The sequence below is a fragment of the Heptranchias perlo genome, chromosome 30, assembly GCF_035084215.1.
Source record: "Heptranchias perlo isolate sHepPer1 chromosome 30, sHepPer1.hap1, whole genome shotgun sequence".
NCBI classification, from domain to species: Eukaryota; Metazoa; Chordata; class Chondrichthyes; order Hexanchiformes; family Hexanchidae; genus Heptranchias; species Heptranchias perlo.
Genome location: NC_090354.1, coordinates 33,076,769 through 33,095,075, shown reverse-complemented (window position 1 = coordinate 33,095,075; position 18,307 = coordinate 33,076,769). Strand labels below are relative to the sequence as shown.

General features: G+C 45.2%; 1 protein-coding gene across 3 annotated transcripts in view; it reads right to left on the bottom strand.

The window, feature by feature from the left end:
* Positions 1–18,307, bottom strand: part of kansl1b (KAT8 regulatory NSL complex subunit 1b) — a 179,076-nt gene that overhangs the window by 33,765 nt on the left and 127,004 nt on the right. For all 3 annotated transcript variants that reach the window (XM_067969141.1, XM_067969144.1, XM_067969142.1), the window contains 4 exons: positions 16,114–16,226; positions 10,807–11,002; positions 7,684–7,849; positions 651–833 (listed from right to left, as the gene is read on the bottom strand). In XM_067969141.1, coding sequence (XP_067825242.1) covers positions 651–833; positions 7,684–7,849; positions 10,807–11,002; positions 16,114–16,226 — 658 coding nt within the window. The remainder of the gene's footprint in view (positions 1–650; positions 834–7,683; positions 7,850–10,806; positions 11,003–16,113; positions 16,227–18,307) is intronic.

Genomic DNA, 18,307 nt, shown 5'->3' with positions numbered 1-18,307 from the left:
ACTACTCTCTGCTTTCTTTTATAAGGACTGTAAAACATATTTTTTGAAAACTACACGATCACAGCGGAAGGAAGCAAAGATTTTGGTGATAGCCAAAAGGATTGTGGCCTCTGGGACTTGCCCGGGTTGGAGAGGAATTTTTGAAGAATAGATTCCTGAATTGGCCACAGCCGAGGAGGTTGGGGGTGAATGAGAAGGGTGGGGATATGGGGTCGAGTCTAGTAAGAAATAGGGAGAGTGCATATGGGTCTGATGGGCTTTCATAAAAGGTCCTGTTGTCCTAACTTCAACAACAGATGTTGGACCTTTGCTTTTAAGTGAGATGCAGGTTTTCTGACTGAAATAAAGAAGAACATTATTGTGTTATTTTGATGATGGGCAGAAAGTATAAATGAAGTACCTTGTAATTTAATTGTCTCAATACAGCTACACTGCTGCTGGAATGGGGCCTGGAGGCAACTAGCTGCAAAGCCTAGCTATTGGTGCGCTTTGCTTCAACGTACTGGAGCTGCATGGAACCTCTTGGTACTTAATGTTTAAATGAGAAGTGTTTGGTTTGTTACCATAATTCACCTTTGCTGCAGCATTTCTGAAACAAGCAACAAACATGCCTCAGGCATACACGACACGACACTGACCCTGATACTTACTGGCTGAGCTGAGTATGGAGTTGGCAAGTTTCTGCCGTGCTCTGCGGGATGGATCGGACAGGCTGGCTGTTAACAAGCCTCTGTGTTTTATTGAGAGCTTTTTGGAAGCTTTGTTCTTCTCCAGTGATTTATTTTGCCAGTGACCTTTCAGTACAGGCTGGAAGTGCGTGTTTAGTGGAATATCTGGGGAGACACAGAAAATTACATACATATTGTTCCAATTCTCAGTATCAACAATTTACTGTAAATACCTCTTCCTTCTCTGGTTTCATGATACTGTCTTACTAGCAGAGTGCTGAACTATCTGGTAACAACTGTTCACCTCTACAAAAATGAGTCAGTCAGGGCTAGAATTTCAAACACACAACTGGAAAATGCATTGTTTTGTGTATGAGGGTCCCTGGAATGATGCTTCCTTTTCGAGCTGTTACTAGCCATTTAAACCACAGAATGAGACAGTCCTATATAAAACAGATTCATCCCTATTAGCCGGCCAGAAATGCAGCACACCAACGCAGTGTTTGCCACCTCTAACTGTACCCAAGAATAGAGAAAGCAGCGATAACTTACAACAATGGTCATGGTAAATTGCCAGGAAAGAAACACATTAGCAGGACAGATTCACTAGATGCTGTAGTGCTTTTATATTGGTCACATGGTTTAAATGGCTAGCATGAGGACAAATAAAGTGTGAAATATATAGTATGCAGAAGTAATTAACTTTACAGTATTTTGATGTGTGTCTGATGAAGGTTGAATGTGGGCCTCTCCACACAAGGTTCTCGATCCAAAACTAGAACAAGAATCTTCAGAAACCTTTTGGAATTGTGTATGAATCCCAGCCTAGAAGGCCATTCGCTCCCTTGTGCCACATTATCCTGTTCCCAATGGAGAAGGCACACAGATCTCTCTCTGCAGCTGCATGGTGCAGCCACCAGGTGGTGTGCTTGAGTGGAGCAGAATGGATTCACATTCACCCAATGCAGAGATGTTGGTTAAAGTGCAGTGAAGTTTCTGGCGTGGGCAGGGGAATTGATTATTCTATAAATCTCTATTAACAGCTTTTCAAATATCAGGCAAGAAAACAGCAACAACTGTTCCTTTCAAACACACATTCTGGTTTGAATGTGATCATTTGAACAATGCCAGGCCGAGCAGCCCACCCTGCTTATTTCTGGTATAGCCTTTAAACTACAGCTCCTTTTTCAGCCACAAGGTGGGGCACTAACAGGGGAGAGGAGCCACACACATCGCAGCACTGCCCCAGAGGCCAATATATAGCAGTCCCCGTTTAGATCATTCTGCTCGCTCAAACTATTAACATTCACCAGTTTGAGACGCTCATGTGACCAGTTGCAGCAATTATCTAATTGTTGATAAATAAATTCTACCGAAACGTAATTGGGTTCAAAATAAATAAACATACACAGCGGGTCCAACAGCTGCTGGACAGAGAGAGAGAGAGACAGATTAACGTTTTGGGTGGAGACCCTTGTCTGATGGGGAGACCCATCTGAAACGTTAAGCTGCCGTTACTCTTCACAGACAGACAGACCGCTGTGCATTTCCTGCTTGTTGTTATTTGATTTCTGGTTCGTTTTTCTCTCCTGAGAAGCAAAAGAAGCACACTCGCACCTTGCAGTAATTGTCTCTTACCTCCCTTACTCTGCACAAGTAACAGTATTCCTATTTTTAATTGATAAATGAGTGAATGCATCACAAATACCTGTGTGCAGGTATCTTTGTGCGATGATGTCACTGTGAAACATTATTGATAGTTCACAGAGTGTAAAACTCTCAAACAACTGGACAGACATGCTGATCACTTTATGGCCCTGTGAGCTCAGGTGAGCTGTCACGCGAGTGGGCGACCAAATGCCTCTTGGCTCACGGACAAACCCATAGCGAGTCAGCTGGTCCAGTCACCCTGGACAAGGCTGTAAGGTGGCCAACCAAAAGTTAGGGATCTGAAGACACAGGTCAGGTTTGAAATGCAACAAAGTGAGCCACACGCTGGACTAACGTGATCTCCTGGACTAGTTTCGGTCACCTAAAGGGGTCAGAGAGAAATTTCCCTGATTCTTTTTTCCCAGCTCTGGGTTTTTATCTGTTTTTCCGCTTCTTCCAGGAGATCACATGGTGTGGGGTGGGGAGTGTATATATTGTGATACACAAGGTATCACAATTGTGTGGGACAGGCTGGATGGACCAGAGGGTCTTTTCCTGTCCATCACTGACAATACGTTCATCTCTCAGGAATCCTGCAAGGCAAGCCGGGAGGCTGCATTAACTCAAGGTATTAGATGGCCAGTCATGCAGTGACCGCTGATGTAAATAATTTGACTTCTTATCTTCACCCGGTCACAGTAAATGGGATGCATGCAAGAGAGTTGTGGAATACTGGCTGCTGATTCACGGCAGTGCATGGTAGCCTGGTGAAGGACCAACTTATGTAAAGTGCAAAAGTTACCTGCATTTGGGGACTGTGGCCAGAGTTTGACTGGAATATGTAAGCCACGGAACTGTTTATTGTTTAATAGGGAAGGGCACAGATACCAAGAGGTTTACAAACAAACTGCTCTGGTAAGAGGAGGTCAGGGCGATGCAGTGCAGGCCTTATTAACCCAGTGCAGGCAGCTGCTGAAGTCACTCGCTGAGTTGCACGAGGACTAGAACTCCCACACCCCAAGAACTGAAGCGATTTCAGGCAGAGGGTCTGCCGGTCTGGATCTAAGCACTGCGGAGGTGGGGGGAGCAGGGCAAGCCAGGGGTTTCACAATCCAGGGGGGCAGGAGGAAGTGCAGCTTGCCGACCACATCCGAGGGCTCGGGGATAGACAGAGGGAAAGCTCACCCTCATTTCTCAGAATTTAAAAAGACACCATATCCTGGAGGAACAGAAGCAGGCCATTCAGCAACTCGAACCTGTTCAGGGGGACATGGAGCGCCCAAGAGGCAGGTCTGCATCACATCCTGTGCAGGATGTGTGTCTTAACTGCTCATAAGGGACAAGCGGGAGGCAACATGGCACCCCACCCAGCTGGGGACAAGGCATGCTGTTTATTGGATGGACAGGCAGAGGCAGCTCAGGAGCAGTGCCCAGATACCGCCCCGAGATGAAGCTGAAGGTGCTGGGCAATCTGGCCCACCAGATGGCACATGCATACCTTGCGGTAGAGTATGTGGTACTGTAGTTGACAAGAAGAAATGCAGTCCTGGTGGTGCACCGAGGGGGAAGGGCTCACATTTCGTACCATTTGTCCACAAAAAGGATTTGGGGAAGGAAAGTTATTTTTAAATGATGGCTATTTAAAGTACACATTAAAAAAGGGCAAAATAGGTGGTTAAAATGCTAATGAGCTATGGTTTGATGTTGCTTTCCCATATACTATAAATAATAAGTAATTTATTACCCTGTCTCAGCAATCGATAAACAGCTTACAGCCGTTGCATTGGGACGCCTCTGGTCCCTTCTGACTGTGAACAAAGTTGTTCCTATATTTAAAAAGGGAGATAGAACAAGTCCAGGGAACTATAGATAAGTTAGCTTAATGTCAGTAGTAGGAAAGATAATGGAATCTTTACTCAAAGATATAATAGAAAAACATCTAGAAACTGAAAATATAATAAAGAATAGTCAGCATGGATTTCAAAAGGGAAGGTCATGCTTGACCAATCTTATTGAATTCTTTGAAGTAACAGAAAGAGTAGACAAGGGTAATGCAGTAGATGTAATATACTTAGATTTTCAAAAGGCCTTCGATACGGTACTGCACAGTAGACTCATGACAAGATCAGAGCATGTAGAGTCAGGGGACAGGAGGCAGAATGGATAGCAAGCTGGCTACAAAACAGAGAGTAGGGGTTAAAGGTAGTTACTCAGACTGGCAGAAGGTGGGAAGTGGTGTTCCACAGGAATCGGTGCTGGGACCACTGTTGTTCACCATTTACACAAACAGTTTGGTCTCAGGAATCGGAAGCACAATTTTAAAATTTGCGGATGACACCAAATTGGGGGGTGTAGTTAGTACCGAGGAAGATTGTGACAAAATACAAGACGACATTAATAAACTTACAGAATGGGTGTGTAATTGGCAAATGAATTTCAATATAAATGTGTGAAGTGGTGCATTTTGGTAGGAGGAATAAGGAGGCCACATACTACTTGGATAGTAAGAGTCTAAATGGGGTAAGAGGAGCAAAAGGGATAGAGTCATAGAGTCATACAGCACGGATAGAGGCCCTTCGGCCCATCGTGTCCGCGCCGGCCATCAGCCCTGTCTACTCTAATCCCATATTCCAGCATTTGGTCCGTAGCCTTGTATGCTATGGCATTTCAAGTGCTCATCCAAATGCTTCTTGAATGTTGTGAGGGTTCCTGCCTCCACAACCCTCTCAGGCAGTGAGTTCCAGACTCCAACCACCCTCTGGGTGAAAAAGTTCTTTCTCAAATCCCCTCTAAACCTCCCGCCTTTTACCTTGAATCTATGTCCCCTTGTTAGAGAACCCTCAACGAAGGGAAAAAGCTCCTTAGTATCCATCCTATCTGTGCCCCTCATAATTTTGTACACTCGGGATACAGATACACAAATCATTAAAAGTATCATCGCAGGTTAACAAGGCCATAAAAAAGTCAAACCAAGCACTGGAGTTCATTTCTAGAAGAATAGAATTGAAAAGCAGGGAAGTTATGTTAAACTTATGTAGAACCTTGGTTAGACCACACTTGGAATACTGTGCACAGCTCTGGTCTCCATATTATAAAAAGGATACAGAGGCACTGGAGAAGGTGCAAAACAATTAACTAGGACGATACCAGAACTGAGAGGTTATACTTTTCAGGAAAGTCTGAGCAGGCTGGGGCTCTTTTCTTTAGGAAAAAGACGACTGATGGGTGACCTGATAGAGGTCTTTAAGATTATGAAAGGGTATGATAGGGTAGACGTAGAGAAAATGTGCTCACTTGTGGGGGAGACCAAAACAAGGAGCCATAAATAAGATAGTCACTAATAAATCCAAAAGGGAATTCAGGAGAAACTTCTTTACACAGAGAGTGGTGAGAACGTGAAATTTGCTACCACAGGGAGTAGTTGAGGCAAATAGCATAGATGCATTTAAGAAGCTCGATAAGTACATAGGGAGAAAGGAATAGAAGGATATGCTGATAGGGTTAGATGAAGTAGAGTGGGAGGATGCTCGTGTGGAGCATAAACACCGGTAAAGATCAGTTGGGTCGAATGGCCTGTTTCTGTGCTATACATTCTATGTAATTCTATGAACATGGTGATAAAGAAACAGAAACAGGGACACAGGCAGTCATTCAGATATCCAAAGAGAAAGCTCTAAGAGCAATCTTTGGCCAGGCTCAAAAGTTTAGCATGCAGGAGGGGTAGTTAAGAGTTATTTCTAAGTCAAGTAAGATGGCCCACTGACGTGGGGAAGTATTGCGTTTTCATTATTTTGTATTGTCACACAAGTACAAGTTGTACTAATTGAACTAAGTGAATCTGATCATAACTGTTGCTCTTATGTTCAGTTGGCGTGTAAGAAATCAACTTAACAATTCACATCCGGACTCATCATACCAAATGCATTCTTGGGCCACCTGCAGAGATCGAAGCAGCACATATGCAAATACCACCAGTATCCGGCTCAGACTGCAAAGGGGTACTGTTGTTTATAAGCATTAATATAGTGCCTTTCACAATTAAGAAAATACTTTTGCAATGTTTGAATGCGACAGCCAATTTGTGCACAGCAAGCTTCCACAAACTGCAATGAGGTAAATGACCAGATAATCTGTTTTTTTTTTAGTGTTGTTGGTTGAGGATTAAATATTGGCCAGGACACGAGGTGAACTCCCCCGCTCTTCTTCAAATAGTGCCATGGGATCTCTTACGTCCACCTGAGAGGGCAGACGAGGCCTTGGTTTAATGTCTCATCAGGACGGCACTGCCTCAGTACTGTACTGGAGTGTCAGTCTGGATTTTGTGCTCAAGTCTCTGGAGTGGGACTTGAACCCACAACCTTCTGATTCAGAGGCAAGAGTGCGACCCACTGAGCCAAGGCTGACATTTTAGTTAGATTTTGGGAATATGGGTCACCCCTACATGTAAGACACTTAGACTGTGTACGAAAATGACTAGTACTGCTGTACTCGAGGGAATATCTAAGGCAAAACCCAGAATTTGTAACAGACATACAGATTTGAAGGTCTCAGTCCCTGAATTACCTGAACTCTGTCTGAGGAGAAATTAGGAAGATAGCTGGCCTCAGCATCCTTTGGTGAGAGAAGAGGTGATCAGCCTGGGCCCCTAAACCTTACTGCAATAGAGTGATTCCTGTTACAAAGGGCGCATGTGGCCAGATATCAGAAACTTTCTGTGGTCACTGTCTGGGCTCACACATAAGAAGTGGCCACTTGTTAAGATACTGAAGGACAACCAGAGCCATGGGAACCAACCCCAGCAAGGAGTCAGTACCTTAATAAAAGGGCAAGTGGATAAAGCTGACATAAAAAAAGTGTTATGAGGACACGTGTGCTAGGGAACTGGAAGAACACGTGCTGCGTAACTAGAATACACTGGTTTCACATGGCCTAAAACTGCAACACAAACTGGAACACAGACTGTGTAATTAGGTAGCAACCTGGAGCACAAACTGCGTAACTAGAATACAAACTGGAATTGGCATTGTAATTAGCAAACAAACTGGAATCGACACATTACGTAACTAGCATGCAAACTGAAACAAGCTGTACAAGTAAAATACAAACTAGAACACGAGTACACGCTGTGTAACTAGAATACAATCTGGAACACACACTGTGTAATTAGATCACAAGCTGGAAAAGACACTGTGTTAACAAGAGTACATACTGCAATACACAAGTTTTCCAAAGCCAATGGATGCAGCAGTCAGTAAAATCACATCACTCTCCGATCAGCTAATGGTGGTCATTACTTCAGTAATGTAACTCACGCTTTCATCTGCATCCATTACAAAGGTGGAGTTGCAGCTTCTAGCGGACTTACCATCAGAGAACGAGAGGACTGGGTGTAGACAGGGATCTAATTGTGCTAGCCGTTCTGACACGGGCATGTCATACTGATGCTCTTGTGACTCAGAATTCTTGGAGCCACACATAATACAAGAAGTTGTGACGTCACAGTTACATCGCACAGTAAGAGGCCGCTGGGTCTGCAAACAGGCAAATGAAAAAGAATCAACACAACGACGATCGGCAGTAAATGTTGTACAGCGTAATGCACATCACTTTGGGTGCGAGGTTAACAGTTTAAAGGTTGCAGCACAGCTTTTTTGCTAAATACCAAATTAGTACACAAAATTCTCCATGGTGAGGCTAGTCATGTCTCCCTAGCTTCCAACAAAGAAGATGTAGCAGTGACCTTTCATGTCTGGTTTGAGTGCAGATGCAAAGGACTCACCTCTTACCCTGCCGTGTTCCTGACATTAGGTTTTGAACTGTGGCCAATGGAGTAGGAGAGGGACAAGGCATTGTTGGGAATCATGGTGCAAGTTTCGCTTATTTTGCTGCCACTAAAACTTCATTGAAAATCCTACTAATTAATCCGACTTCAACATGAGTGGTGATATGCACCAATACTTCCAGACCTGCATTGAGCAGCCACTCGAAAATCCAGGCCAAGTCCAAAACTGGTCAGGGTGGGAAGCAAGCAGTCACACTGTGCAGGGAGATCCCGGGTAGTCACTCAGTGCCTCTTTGCGAGATGAAGGGGGAGGGGAAGTCAATAGTGTGTCCCCATCAGGCAGCCTTTGACAGCACTGGCCATCGTTAGGGTTTAGCAGTGGAGAGTGTAGGTAGAAGAGGATGGGATCACCTTCCATTGGAGGGCAACATGCAAAAATGATAAATGGTAACAAATCTAAACGCACAGGGAGAAACTAGGAAGGTAATGCACATCTAATAATCTAAAACCAGAGTCATCAGTTGCACTAACTGAACATCTGACATGTACACACCCAACAATTACCTTATAGAACATACAAGAATCATAGACTCTGACATAGAATATACAGCACAAAACAGGCCGTTTGGCCGAACTGGTTCATGCTGGTGTTTATGCTTCACACGAGCTTCCTCCCACTGTACTGCATTTAACCCTATTAGTATAACATTCTATTCCTTTCATAGCATCATAGTAGGTACAGCACAGGAGGAGGTCATTCAGCCCATCACGCCTGTGCCAGCTCTTTGAAAGAGCCAACCAATTAGTCCCATTCCCCTGCCAATCTCCTCTTTATCTATTTTTATTCTATCCAATGTCACTACTACCTCCTCCTTTACTGCTACAATGGCAGCATCCTCTTCTCCGGTGAAGACCGATACAAAGTATTCATTTATGCCCTCTGCCTTCACAAGACCTCCTTTTTTGTCCCTAATCGGTCCCACCCTTCCTTTGATTGCCCCTTTACTATTTATATGTTTATAAAAGACTTCTGGATTCCCTTTTATGTTAGCCGCTAATCTATTCTCATACTCTCTCTTTACCCCTCTTATTCCCTTTTTAGATCTCCTCTGTACTTCTGTATTCAGCCTGGTTCTCTACTGTATTATGAACTGTACATTCGTCATAAGCCTCCTTTTTCAGTTTCATTTAATCTCTATATCTTTAGTTATCCAGGGAGCTGACCTCAAATGTATTTAACTGATCCTGATCCCATTTATACTGTTTGCTTCAACTTGTGCCACAACTCAATTGCCCTTTGGGTGAACTAAGACCACCCTGTCTTCCCCTCTTAGTCTGAGCTTCCTAATTTTTAACGTGTTCACTGGGATTTGAACCCTTCGCCACAGGGAACAATTTCCTCCCTTTAGTTTTGTTAATTTCCCTCGATCTTGAAAACTTCAACTAGGTTACCTCAAAGTCATCTCTTTCAAATAAATGTGCCCTCCAACTACCTTCAGGGTGAAGGAAGGTGTAGAAGTAAATGCTACTTTTAAATCTTTGACTTCAGAAACGCCAAATTTAGTACTGGAGACGACTGAGCAGGGATACGTTCCCTGCTATGCCACGTTGATGCCCTGGATGTCCCACTGCAAAAAGCAGGAGTTGTGAGTTCAGACCAGCCTGAGAGCCATTCCAGAGACATTTCAGTCCAAGAAACCCTGCTACAAGCTGAGATACTTGCACCAATTAGGGTGCGGGGGAAGCATTCATCCAGTGTTCCCGCTCGTGACCTCTGTCTATTCATGCTTGCTGGAAAGTGCATGTGCAGCGCAACAAGATTTGGCTCAGCAGTGAAGCCCCCAGGATAAAAGGGCCAGTCAACACTTGCTATCTGGACTTACTTATTGGATGAGGTACCAGAGGGCTGCCCTGGGAACCCCAGCAGGAGTAAACACCTTGAGAAGGGGAGGGTAGAAAATTACTCAGAGATAAAGAAAGTTCTTGCTGCTGCAGGGTTGGCAAATCAGTGGGAATGGTCCCAGATTTCTATACTTGGATCAGGTGCAGGTTTGTCAAGACTCCAGGGCACACAGTGGATTAATGTGATGTACAGAATACCCCAGGCATGCATCACTAACCAAGTACACCATTAAGTTTCTCATTTGTTTATGAGAATTTAATCCAATAACCAGTGCCACCAGGGGCTACTTGAACAATCTTTCATGTAGGACATCCATAAATTAAAGTCTGCCTTTCCAACAATGCTCTGCATCCGACAAGGCACCAAGTGACCCTCTCCCCTCTGGGTAACCCCGTCAACGACCCAGTGAAGAATGCAGAAACAAACCCAATAGCGAGTCAGCAGTCAATCAATCCTAAGCAGAAGCCCTCAAAATGCCTGCAATGCTCCTGGTGGTGATTTTGAGATTCCCAGCTGAGAACAAGATCATTTGGCCCACTTGTGTCAGTGCTGATGCTTTACTACAGCAATCCAAAACTAATTTCATTACTTTGCACTCTCCTCAAAGCCCTGGATGTGCCTCTACTTCATACAATTTTTTCTTAAAGTTCTCCACCCCAACCATTCCCTTTGGCAAAGCATTCATGCGCTCCAACTCTCTCCTCACTCTGTGACAATTTTAAATAAGTGACCCTGCAGTCTGAAATATTGTGGAGTTAAACAAAGTTACATTTTCACTAACACTACAGTGTTTTTCTACAGACCTTCCGGTTGAGTGGCTGAATGTTGTTGGGTCTGACGAGCCTTCGTTTTTTACAGGACAACAATGGACGAACTCGAGCTGCGATGCAGGTGTTATCAGGAGGTACAGGCAGCGCATTCAACCTCTGCTTTTTATTTAGTAACTCCTCAGCGTCTGAGCTGTCGGTGGAACTGTTGTCTGGTAGTAAGCTGTGAACACTGCGAGGAGGAACAGAGTGTGCATGAACAGTGTTAAAAAGGCAGAGAGCTAGCTTCAGCTGTTGAATTAAAACACATATGGATCTCCACATCCCAGCGACTGGTCATCACCTATTCAATCTCCCATGCCATGAACAAGGGCCTACTTCATCTGAAATCTACCACATATGAAATCCACAAGAACATCCCTCAACAGCAACAGTGTAGATTAAGAGAGCAAAGGATGCCCCCCACACTCCGTATGACAGATGTGGTGGTGGGCGAGGGTTATTTCCACAGGGAAAGCTTTTAAACTACATGAGATAGAATAAAAAGCCAGATGAGCTGTCAATTCTATCCTTTCAAACCATGTTCAATCTGCTGCACTATAGGCACAACACAGCCGTTTTATATCCAAATCCAAGTTAAACAGTCTACTTACACCTACATTATCCACCCCCTCAACATCTTAAAACTTGCATCCTGTCAGCTCTCAACTGCATTTTCTTTAACGAAAACCAGTTCCATTCCCAGTTCTCCCTTCGTAAGAGCCCCCAGGTCACAGAATCATCCTTTTAGAATAATCAATGGCGATTACTTGTAAATAATCGTGAGTGATGGACACATTGGGTACAGTGCTATTCTTTTTTTTAAAAAAACTTCTTTAAGAAAACTACAGTACTAAGGAAAAGGAGACAACACACCAGCACACTGAACTTAGCACCATCCAAGATTTGTGCCTTGTTTTTTGTCAATAGATTTATAAAAATGGGTGTGACGAGAAGAATCGATCACAATTTTTACACCCAACTGCTACGCTCGGAGATGGCAAGACTAGTAGTGCACCATATTGATTACTAACAGGCTGCATCATGGAATGGAGCAGAGTCACACCCGCAATTCCCTACACAATCTCAGTGGTGCTCTCAAAAGGAGACACCAAGTAGCAGCCAGCTGCCTCCCAGGCGAGTTATCTTCAGTGTTAATGGCACTGGCTAAGGACTAGATGGTAACATAAGATAACAAACAAGACTGTGTGCAGCACAATGGGACTTGTAGTGCAAATTAGGATTTAATTCTCAGCTATTATTGGCAGGATGGTCTACAATATCCAGAATGCACTGCAGAACCTATGGAGCTCAGATATACCTTCAGTGACCTGTTTGTAGCGGGACCCTGTTGTCAGGTACCAGGTCACTAGTCAGGGACAGAGCTGCAGATTACGTTAACTCATGGTGTTGTTCTCATTTATTATCTACTGAAGCATATGGCTCATTAGCCTTCGACAAAAAAGTGACTGTGACATACTGGGAAAGTTTCCATCAGCATGACAGGTCCCTAAAGTTAAATACTGGCATCGGAGAGGTCCCTGCCAGAAAACAAATACACAGAGAAACACAAAGCATATTATAAGTAACTGGTTTTGGCAGCCCGGTTGGAATACACATCATAACCTCACTTAGCAACCAGGATACACTAATTACCTTTTGTATAACCCTGGTAGAGCACCATGCCAGTGTGCCAACAGGTCACACCACAAATGCTGGAACATGCACTAACACCCACAATCCCCTACACTGTGTTCACTCAGTCTCGGTGGTACTATTAAAAGGGAGGCTCAAAGTGGCAGCCAACTGCTTCTCCAGTGCAAGGTGAAGTGTGGGGGCATGGTGCCTAGATCATGTCACCCAAGATTTGGTGCACAGGGAGAAAGTACATTTGAAATTGGAATAAAGAAAAATAGAACACACACCCCAGTTTATCCTAATCGACTTCTCTGCGATAGGGGCATAAAACTGAGTGGATCACTTTGTTCCCAGCAGGTGAGCTGGCAGAATTACACTGTTATTCTCTTACTGGATTAAAGTTACCATCTCCATGTGAGTCATACTGACCTGCCAAGTCACACTGTCCTCAGCAAGAGTTAAAGACAAAAAAAGGCACGCTGCAGAACTGCTGCCACTTCTCAGCCGTTTGATGCTGTAACACAGCATCTCACTCAGGTTTGTACGATCAGTTTCTCCCCTTCACAAGCGTAAAGTGATGTGGTCACAATACAATGGTCCACCAGTACAATATTCATCCAGCTTGCATTGATTGGGAAATCACTTGTCTCAAATTACCATTCCACTCACCTCAGTCCTTGTGCATTAAAGTTACTACAACCTATGCACATCAGTCACTACAGCTATAAGTTTCCCTGAAGATGAGGTCACTTAGAGAAGTCTAGGGTGAATGATTTCAATGAAAAAGTGACAAAGAGGAAGGAAAGTCTAAGAGGAGTAGTTTTAGTTCAATGGATGGACTCCTCTATTTTATAAAAACAGAATTTTATTTTGACTTGACAAAAACAAAGGGCACAAATCACAAGGCTCTGCTACTGCCCAAAGGCTTGCTAGCTACAAGTTAGGGTCAGAAATGTTGCTACAATTTTGTAGCCCCAATTCTGCCAATCTCACTCATCTAATGAGGATCCATGCAAGTTTCTTACCAGCATGGAGGCCCTCAAGTGTGGTCTCCTGTGCTGTGGCACTAGTCCAGTGATGTGGCCAATGGGAAATTGCCTCATGTGTCCTGGTGCTGCGATGAAAATGGATTGGGGTAAGCTTTGAAACCAATGTGAGAGCCACTTGATGCTGGTAACCCTTGCTATAGGCTGAGGTGCAAATCTTCCAGCCTTTAGCATGTTTATCTTTGCTGGGTGACTCTCATGCTGGTTTGAAGTTGTGTCTCCCTTTGTTTCATATGAACTATCAGACTATTATCTTCTATAAATAGGGAGCACTTTGAACAAAACATACACCCCTACACTAACCTTTCCCTTTAGGCTAAGTGTCTCCTCCCCGGTGCTTCATGCAAATCTTTTGGAAGGATGGCTCCAAATGCAACTGGCCTCAACAACCGAAGGCCAGGGCTCCTGCCCCCAATCGCTGTCCATTGATCCCCCCAATCACTGTCCATTGATCCCCCCCCCCCCAATCGCTGTCCATTGATCCCCCCCCCCAATCGCTGTCCATTGATCCCCCCCCCCAATCGCTGTCCATTGATCCCCCCCCCCCAATCGCTGTCCATTGATCCCCCCCCCCAATCGCTGTCCATTGATCCCCCCCCCCAATCGCTGTCCATTGATCCCCCCCCCCAATCGCTGTCCATTGATCCCCCCCCCCCAATCGCTGTCCATTGATCCCCCCCCCCCAATCGCTGTCCATTGATCCCCCCCCCAATCGCTGTCCATTGATCCCCCCCAATCACTGTCCATTGATCCCCCCCAATCACTGTCCATTGATCCCCCCAATCACTGTCCATTGATCCCCCCCCCCAATCGCTGTCCAATGATTCCCCTCAATCGCTGTCCATTGATCCCCCCCACAATCGCTGTCCATTGATTTTCCCCCCCCCACAATCGCTGTCCATTGATTTCCCCCCCCCCCCAATCGCTGTCCATTGATTTCCCCCCCCCAATCGCTGTCCATTGATTTCCCCCCCCCCAAATGCTGTCCACTGATCCCCCCCAATCGCTGTCCATTGATCCCCCCCCAATCGCTGTCCATTGATCCCCCCACAATCGCTGTCCATTGATCCCCCCACAATCGCTGTCCATTGATCCCCCCACAATCGCTGTCCATTGATCCCCCCACAATCGCTGTCCATTGATCCCCCCACAATCGCTGTCCATTGATCCCCCCCCCAATTGCTGTCCATTGATCCCCCCCCCCAATCGCTGTCCATTGATCCCCCCCAATCGCTGTCCATTGATTCCCCCCCCCCAATCGCTGTCCATTGATTCCCCTCAATCGCTGTCCATTGATTCCCCCCAATCGCTGTCCATTGATTCCCCCCACAATCGCTGTCCATTGATTTTCCCCCCCCCACAATCGCTGTCCATTGATTTCCCCCCCCCCCAATCGCTGTCCATTGATTTCCCCCCCCCAATCGCTGTCCATTGATTTCCCCCCCCCCAAATGCTGTCCACTGATCCCCCCCAATCGCTGTCCATTGATCCCCCCCCAATCGCTGTCCATTGATCCCCCCACAATCGCTGTCCATTGATCCCCCCACAATCGCTGTCCATTGATCCCCCCACAATCGCTGTCCATTGATCCCCCCACAATCGCTGTCCATTGATCCCCCCACAATCGCTGTCCATTGATCCCCCCACAATCGCTGTCCATTGATCCCCCCCCCAATTGCTGTCCATTGATCCCCCCCCCCCAATCGCTGTCCATTGATCCCCCCCAATCGCTGTCCATTGATCCCCCCCAATCGCTGTCCATTGATTCCCCCCCCCCAATCGCTGTCCATTGATTCCCCTCAATCGCTGTCCATTGATTCCCCTCAATCGCTGTCCATTGATTCCCCCCAATCGCTGTCCATTGATTCCCCTCAATCGCTGTCCATTGATTCCCCTCAATCGCTGTCCATTGATTCCCCCCAATCGCTGTCCATTGATCCCCCCCCAATCGCTGTCCATTGATCCCCCCCCCCCAATCGCTGTCCATTGATCCCCCCCCAAATCGCTGTCCATTGATCCCCCCCAATCGCTGTCCATTGATCCCCCCCAATCGCTGTCCATTGATCCCCCCCAATCGCTGTCCATTGATCCCCCCCCAAATCGCTGTCCATTGATTCCCCCCAATCGCTGTCCATTGATCCCCCCCAATCGCTGTCCATTGATCCCCCCCAAATCGCTGTCCATTGATCCCCCCCCCCAATCGCTGTTCATTGATCCCCCACTAGAAAGTTTGTGTCAAGTGGGCAGCCAGAACTGCACATAGCATTCTAACCAGGGCGTAACCAATGTTTTGTTCAAACTGTATCACTTCTTTACTCTTGTACTCTGTGCCTCTACTCATAAAACCCAAAATGCTACGGGCCATTTGTGTGTTGCACATATGCTCTCCTCTCTCTCTCTTCTCTCATTTTTATTGCTGCTTCAGATTTGTTAAATCCTCTCGTCCTGCAATCAGAATTTAGGATAAATAATTAGCTCACATCTACCTTAAGCATTCCTTTCAACATTTTAGAGCCATGCGCCATATCCCTAGTTTAATGGGAGACATTCAATCTCATCAGTATAAGAGGTATCTGCACCCTGGAACAATCCATGCCCCAACACTAAAGCAATACATTACCTGTTGACCACTCCATTGACAGGCCTAGGGTGAGTGCAGGGTTTTGTTGGTGTAGATTCTGTTGGTGCAGAACAAGATGTCACATTTTCTATGGGGTGAACAGGGGGAATAACCTGGAAAACAAACACATACATCTGAACTGGTGCAGCAGACGTGGAAAGAAGTACACAACACCCATTACAATTCAGCAAGGTCATTCAGTGAAGTCATAGATCAGAATGATCTACTTTTGCATGAAGAATTTTGTTCTGATATTTTATCTGAACTTATTTTTCAGTAGTTTATATTGCTGCCATCTGGCCCTGCCTTGTTTTAAAGTAATATTCAGGTTTTACCTTATCCAAGCTTTTTAATTCAGTAGGTTCCCCCCTCCCCCACCTCAATCACCTTCTCCCTGGACTGTAGAGAGATTTTTTTTAAACCTTTCCCCATAACTCATCAGCCCCTCTAACTCCTGGTATCATTCTTGTTCTTCTCTGGACTCTCCCAATGCTTGGATATCCTTTATATAGCATCAAGACAGTGCTCCAGGTATGCCCTGAGCCAGGATTAACTCAGGAGACTTGTATTCCATTGTGCTGGCTATAGAAAGGCACAGAGTAATGAAGGACAGTAAGTATGGATTTGTTAAGGGAAGATCGTATCTGACTAACTTGATTGAATTTTTTGAGGAGGTAATAAGGAGGGTTGATGAGGGTAGTGCATTTGATGTAGTCTACATGGATTTTAGCAAGGCTTTTGACAAGGTCCCACATGGCAGACTGGTCAAAAAGTATAAGCCCATGAGATCCAAGGGAGAGTGGCAAGTTGGATCCAAAATTGGCTCAGTGGCAGGAAGCAAAGAGTAACGGTCGACGGGTGTTTTTGTAACTGGGAGGCTGTTTCCAGTGGGGTTCCGCAAGGCTCAGTACTAGGTCCCTGGCGTTTTGTGATATATATTAATGATTTGGACTTAAATGTAGGGGGCAAGATTAAGGAGTTTGGAGATGATACAAAAATTAGCCGTGTGGTTGATAGTGAGGAGGAAAGCTGTAGACTGCAGGAAGATATCACTGGTCAGGTGGGCAGAAAAGTGGCAAATGGAATTTAATCCAGAAATGGACATGTTGGGCCGAAGGGCCTGTTTCCATGTTGTAAACTTCTATGATTCTATAAGTGCGAGGTGATGCATTTGGGAAGGGTAAACAAGGCAAGGGAGTACACAATAAATGGGAGGATACTGAAAGGTGTAGAGGAAGTGAGGGACCTTGGAGTGCATGTCCACAGATTCCTGAAGGTAGCAGGACAGGTAGATAAGGTGATTAAGAAGGCATATGGGATACTTTCCTTTATTAGCCGAGGCATAGAATATAAGAGCAGGGAGGTTATGCTGGAACTGCATATAACACTGGTTAGGCCACAGCTTGAGTACTGTGTACAGTTCTGGTCACCACATTACAGGAAGGATGTAATTGCACTAGAGAGGGTACAGAGGAGATTTAAGAAGATGGTGCCAGGACTGGAGAATTTTAGCTATGAGGAAAGATTGGATAGGCTGGGGTTGTTCTTTGGAACAGAGAAGGCTGAGGGGTGATCTAATTGAGGAGCACAAAATTATGACGGTCCTAGAGTGGATAGTAACGGCTTATTTCCCTTAGTAGAGGTCAATAACCAGGGAGCATATATTTAAAGTGATTGGTAGAAGGATTAGAGGGGAGCGGAGGAAAAATGTTTTAACCCAGAGGGTGGTGGGGTCTGGAACTCACTGCCTGAGAGGGTGGTAGAGGCAGAAACCCTCAACTCATGTAAAAAGTACCTGGATGTCCACCTGAAGAGCCGTGACCTACAGGGCTACGGACCAAAAGCTGAAAAGTGGGATTAGGCGGGGTGGCTCATTTTCGGCTGGCGCTGACACAATGGGTCGAATGGCCACCTTCTCTTCTGTAAATTTTCTATGATTCTATATATAAATCAGCATTTTGCTAGCCTTTTTAATTTCTTCACCATATTACCTAGACATTGCCAGAAACAACTCCACTTATTCCCAGGTCGCTTTCTCAGTCTCTGTGCTAATTTTGTACCATTCGCTTTGCAATATCATAAATTGTTTTATCCAATGTATAATACTTTGTATTGCTGTATATATTAAAGTTCATCTGTATGCCCATTTTCTCGCACTGCTGTCCATAGCTTCCCCCTCACTGGTGATTATAAA